The sequence below is a fragment of the Agaricus bisporus genome (genome assembly GCF_000300575.1).
Source record: "Agaricus bisporus var. bisporus H97 unplaced genomic scaffold AGABI2scaffold_1, whole genome shotgun sequence".
NCBI lineage: Eukaryota > Fungi > Basidiomycota > Agaricomycetes > Agaricales > Agaricaceae > Agaricus > Agaricus bisporus.
This window is the reverse complement of record NW_006267344.1, coordinates 2,464,813-2,470,812: the sequence shown is the minus strand read 5'-3', so window position 1 is coordinate 2,470,812 and position 6,000 is coordinate 2,464,813. Positions and strand designations below refer to the sequence as shown.

Here is a 6,000-nt window from a genome sequence, read left to right as displayed (position 1 = left end):
CTTTTTAAAAAATCTGGAATCTGGAAAGTAGGAAAAAAAGTCTGCGGATGTTCACCCAGTTTACCGCTTCTCAAAACTTGCTTTTCGCACGAAAATGAATCAAGCCATTTATATCAACTCCCTTCAAACGTGATGATGCAATGTTTTGTCCCAGCATCGGTTCTAACGTCTGCCTTTATCCCCATCTTACTGTTTCAACAGACACCTTCGAATGATGAAAATCATCGAGTTTCCTTTGTCCAGCTGACTTCTTGATCAGTAAGTATGTACATGCGAGTCATGTGTACATCCATCATCAAAGGACCCTTGACTCATAGTCACCTTGAGTTATTTGAGGATGACTTTTGGTACGGAATACTCAGCGTTCGGAGAACGATGGAAATTAACTTGTTGTCCGGGGCATAATGATGCCACAGTGCTAACCAATTTGAATGATGTAGGTGAGAGCTGGAAGGTACCCTTTCTCCACACTAGTCCTAATTTCAGCGATGATAATGATATCGCCTCGGCACCCAAGAACCCGCTTTGTGCGGTGTTCCTCGAGTCTCAAAACCCTTTCCTTCCGCATCATAGTTTCTCGAGATAAAAATATTCAATTTTGCCACTCCAAGTCGCTCTTTGCCATCCCATGCGGAAAATCAATACCCCGGCAAAAAAAGTCATCTGGTCGTTGGAGACAGTACCGGTGCCTCGACTACTGGAACCTGCGACACTTTCCTTGAACCTTCATTAACACAGTTTCTCTCTGGTCAACCGTCTATCTATGTCGGTGCGCACGACTTACTTACCTCCTGCTCGCGACGCTTGACGGGTTTGAAAAAAGGAGCTTACTCCCTCTACAACCGAATGTTACGGGTTGATTGTTGCAATATGACGGTCTCATGACGGCCATGATCTGGAGGGAGATCCCCGTCAAGGTAATGCTTTATTCTAAGCTCGACATTTTCCCTTCACTCCTCTTTAGGTCTTCTCTGCAATCCTCGCTTACTAAAAAAACATTCTTTGCCAACTCCACATAATTTGACTGGTCAAGAGAGTTATCAAAGACATCAAATATCTATATTAAAAGGTCCATATCTCAAGAGTTATACGAGCACCGCCAAGAAGCAGAAGACTGCGCCCGTGGGTAGTACAATAACCCTTCTATCACACTCGTGATAAGTACCAATTTCGTCAACTAATCATACCTCTTCCGAATAGTACGCGAGTTAGATCTATCGGCAGTCATCTGTCCTACCTTCTCGTCTTCCTTTTCACATATGTCGTTTTCTCCGAGTCGGCTAATATTACCAGAAATAAATAAATAATGGCAGAACAAGTTTATTTAACAGGTGGAGTTTTTGTTCATAACTTGTGGGAGGAGTTTATGAGCCGGGATGGATGGGCAAGTCCGGAAGCACTTGGCTACATGAGCAATCGGAACAGCAAAAAAAAAAATTGACAAACCAGAGAACCGAAGAAAAGAGAATTAGGACGCCAACAAATTGTTCGCCAATCAATCATCCGGTCATATGAACCCACTACTTTGTTTTTCCAAGTCCATCCATGACGCTCTTCCAAACAAAAAAAACCCTTAACAACAATACGGAGCACTTGGTACCAATCTCAGGACATCTCCGACAAAAACAGATCAAGGGAAGAGCACTCCAGTAGTTATTTTCCTCCACATCAAGTTTTATGTCAAGTTTATGCAGGACACGGAAATGATGCCGGTCTGAAAATCCCGCTAGCCGTCTATTTTTTTTGTTATCTTTCCCCGTGTCGCTGATTCTCTCTCGAAACTACGCGGAGTTCGTAAACCTCATACTAATACGTACTTCCTCTCGTACGCTAAACTCACGGTGACATCATTAGGCCGATGTGGCGTTGTTCGGATCGGTTCTCATTCAGCTCCGACTGCACGCACCTTCGGCATTCTTTTCATTCCGTCGCCACTTACACACAAGAGGCTGCAGATAGACCAAGCAAATAAGGACAAGAAGTAACAATGTGTCCGTTTCGCCTCGTATTTTGCAAGATGTACATTCAATGCATCTGACGCCACTCAAGACGATTAGCATTTAATAATTCGCATTAATTGGGTTAATACATGAAAGGCGATATACCGTAGTACTTGAAGACTATATCACAATATCAGAAAATAACCGTCACCAATGAGGGGGGGCCGTAGAAAAAAATGTAAATGTTGATACTAGCAACTTATGGTATGATGGAACAATCTGACTAATGAATAGACTCTGAGCGCAGAAATGAGAAAAAAAAATGCTATGAGGAAACAAAGAAAAAAAAGACATTGGAATAATCAAAATACAAATATGATGGCATGCGTTAGTAAATTGAAAAAATCCTATGTGAATCCGTTGAATTGCCATCCAGGCGGCAATACAAGATAGTCATGTTTCCGAAGTTCCGATGCACTGGGACGCTCGTCAGGGTTACTGTAGAAAGCTCGTTAGTGCACGGTGGTGGCGGGTCTAAACAGCAAAACGGCCTTACATGGCAAAACACTTTTTCCTGAAATCATCGCCAAGAGGACACAGATGTACGTCGTCGGGAACAGGCGGTGGCAGTTTATTTTGGTAGAGCTGCGATACGTTCAAAAGTAAGCCACCATATGAGCAAAAAGCCATTACATCCCGAGTCATGGCATAAAAGCAACAGGACAACATACCTTGAACATAACTGCAACCATTTCTTCACCAATCCACGGCCTCATACCTGCCCACATCTCCAAAACGACACAACCAACACTCCAGATATCAATTTTGGAATTGTACCCCTTTTTCTGCGTATTGACGACCTCCGGTGCCATCCAAAACACTGTGCCTTGCATGGCAGTGAAAGCACCGGCCTCGTCGTCGGTCCTCTTCGAGATACCGAAATCAGATATTTTACAGACTCCCGACATCTCAACAAGGATATTATCGGCTTTTAGATCCTACATCACGTATGTCAAAAGCTGTAAGTGCTGTTAACAGATTCACTCACTCGATGAAGGATGTTACGGTCATGCAGATACTCGAGACCACTCAAAATCTGGGACGTGAATGACTTGGTAACGTCTTGATTGAACCTTCCATGTTTGTGCAAACAGCTGCCGACAGAACCACCTGGGACGTATTCCAAAAAGCTGTGCGCGAGCGAAGGAAATGAGCATCACTGACTTCGCTATAAAAACAGGGACAATTGCATACATGCTCAAGTTATCCGTTGTCTCCTCAAAGCCTAGATATTGCACGATGTTAGGATGATCAAGGTGTTTCAGGGTTTCCGATTCCATTTTTAGGGCGCGCACGACGGTATGTTGTCGCGAATCGTACTTGTCACTCGCTGTCTGTGGCAACTCTACTTGTTTAACAGCAATCATCTCCCCCGTGGTGGCGTTCATTGCCAAGTACACTTTCCCATATGTTCCTTTACCGAGAAGTTCGCCACGGACCCATTTAAAGGTGGCTGTGGGCGCAGCAAATCAGAAATATAATGGCGATAAAGAAGAATAGCACTTACTTGTTTCTCCATTGGACGACGGTTCTGACCCAGGAACTCCATTTATACCATTAGACTTTGCTTGGTGTGTTGTAACTTCCTCTAATCTCCCGCCCCAGAACTTTGTGCTTCTCTTTTTCAGATATGACGCAGAATATGTCGGGTCAGCCTTCGACGTCCTATCAATTCTCCGCTTCGCATCCTCCGCCACATATCGAATGGATTTCTTTCCCCTCATCTTTGTCTTGTCTTTTTCCCGTTCCTTATCAATATTACTAGGAGCTGCCTGTGGTGGCGCCACAGGTTCTGTAGATGTTGGGGATGTTCCACCGGACGTAGCTTCAATCACAGGCTTATCCAGATCATGGTTACCAAAGTAACGTTCCAGGCGTTCATATACAGCTTCCGGAGGAGGTCGCATCGCCCAACCGTCTTCATCATCAGCAAACGTTGGACTATTCACCTTCATCTCCTCCCGTTCCTGTTCGCTCTCCAGTTGCTTCTCTGCCTCTTTCTGCTTCTTCATCACCTCTGTTAACCCGCCGATTTTTCTACTTCCATTCGTGCTGACTTTTGAACCTACTAACACTGATGACGCCATTAAAGTCGCAGTGGAAGCAGTGGACTTCTCTGCCGATGCTGGCGAAGATTTTGGCTCCGCCGACTCAATGTGCACTTTCAACTTTGGTTTCTCCTCCAGAACTACCAATGGTTTGGTCGGCCTACGTATCCAAGTTCCTTGTCCACCTCCATTATCCGATGAGGAGTCGTTATGATACATATCATAGATAGTACTGTTCGTTGCGCTTGGCGGTGGTGACATTCCTCTAGACGATGGTAACGACGGCGCGGCAGTCGTAATCGAGATAGATACTGGGCTATCACGAGAAGCGTGTTTATTGTCAATGGGAGTGGGTAAGACTGTGTCCTCCATGGTGAAGTCCCGCATCATTTCCATCATCCTCATATGATCTTGATCTCCCTGTCTGAGAGTCGCTTCGGACGATCGTTCTGGGACATAGGTACGAGGCGAAGTATCATCAACAATTTTCAGTTCTCTGTCGACGGAATCCCTCTTTGGGCTCTGAGGGGTGACAGGCGTCTGTGGCGGTGTCGAGTGCGATGTCTCGACCCCACTGTTGTAATCAGTCGCGCGTTCGGCTGTGCTAGACCTGGGCGGCCTCGGTCCCGTAAGTGCAGAGCCATGGTGACTCGGTGACATTCCGCGAGGGGACCGCGCTGACTCATGAGGATCCAAGGTGGAGCCATATATCGGTGAATGCATTTGTCTCCCGTACCGTGAGGGAGAAACAACTGCATCTCCAGCAGCAGATTGTGGCCTCGGGAAAGGTTCTGCATTGGGGGCAGCCGATAGCGTCGTGCCAATAGAATTCGAGTACGGCATATTATTCCGCAGATACGATTGCTGAGGCGACATGTTGTTCTCAATTCCATTGTATTGGGTCGGAGGAGGCCGTGAGTTATTGATAGGCAACCGAGTCGGGTTCTCGTACGATTTAGGAGTGCCTGACAGGCCACTTGGGGAGAACGCGAGATGGTCCCTTGCCGTCCGGTTGGCAGGGAGTTGATTATGCCGACGCGTCGGCTGGGCGGTCCCCGATGGCAAACTCTGAGGATGGGCCGAACGAAGGTTATCCATGCTCTTCGTATTCACCCGCCCAAGGCGGCTGAACGGTGAGCCCGACTGAGAACTACCAACTTTACTCTCCGCTTTAAATCTGATCATGTAGTTTCCTGGTACAGGAATGCCCGCGGGACGTTGCACAGACCGGCTAGCTTCGTTTGAGTGTTGCGGGGGAACAGGTGGAGGTTGAGTCCTCGGTGCGGGAGGGATGAGAGGACGAGTAGTATATGGTGAGGTGGGCCTGGCGCGCGGAGAAGCTTGATTGACCGCTTTTCGGGCAACGGATGGAGATATCCGACTATTATTATTGCTCGTTTCACCATTTTGACCAGAAACGGATGATGGGAATGGATCATAGTCTCGACCAGGCGGAGAGACATGCTGCCAATCATCAGCATCACTCGGTGTTCGTTGCTTTCGTTGTCGCGAGTCTTTGGTCTGTTCTACCTGATTCAACCCCTCAGCGCCGAGCGGAAGTCTATTGGTTGAGGGCGATATATGCTGTCGATATACTTTCCATCTTGCCGCTTCTTCAAGTTGCTGTTCAGAAGCGATGATAGCCTGTTCACGTTGTTCCGCAGCATCAGAACTTGAGCGTCCGTGGCTGGGGCGGATAGGTGCCTGAGGGGGAGGAAGAAATGTTGAGTCGTCATTGATAGGAAATTTTGCTCGTGCAGGGGAAAGGGGTGGGGGCGGGGGAGGTGTAGGCAAAACATGTCCATATTTGTCCTTGAAAGTGGATTGCCCTGGCAGCGATTGCAGGAACTGTGGTGGTGGCGGGGGCGACAAGGATCGAGGTAGGGGTGGTGATTGATGTGACTGTGGAGGAGTCGAAGAATTGGGAGCCCTTCGATATAGCGGTGACGATG

At 47.2% G+C, this 6,000-nt stretch overlaps 1 protein-coding gene across 1 annotated transcript; it reads right to left on the bottom strand.

Moving 5' to 3' along the window:
- Window positions 1-2,347: 2,347 nt before the first annotated feature.
- AGABI2DRAFT_62685 (hypothetical protein) lies at window positions 2,348-3,955 on the bottom strand (the record flags this gene model as incomplete). The annotated part of the gene is made up of 6 exons (XM_006454626.1): window positions 2,348-2,438; window positions 2,497-2,585; window positions 2,672-2,938; window positions 2,989-3,130; window positions 3,195-3,453; window positions 3,508-3,955. 6 exons carry the CDS (start codon window positions 3,953-3,955, stop codon window positions 2,348-2,350), a joined length of 1,296 nt encoding a protein of 431 aa, XP_006454689.1.
- Window positions 3,956-6,000: the final 2,045 nt, after the last annotated feature.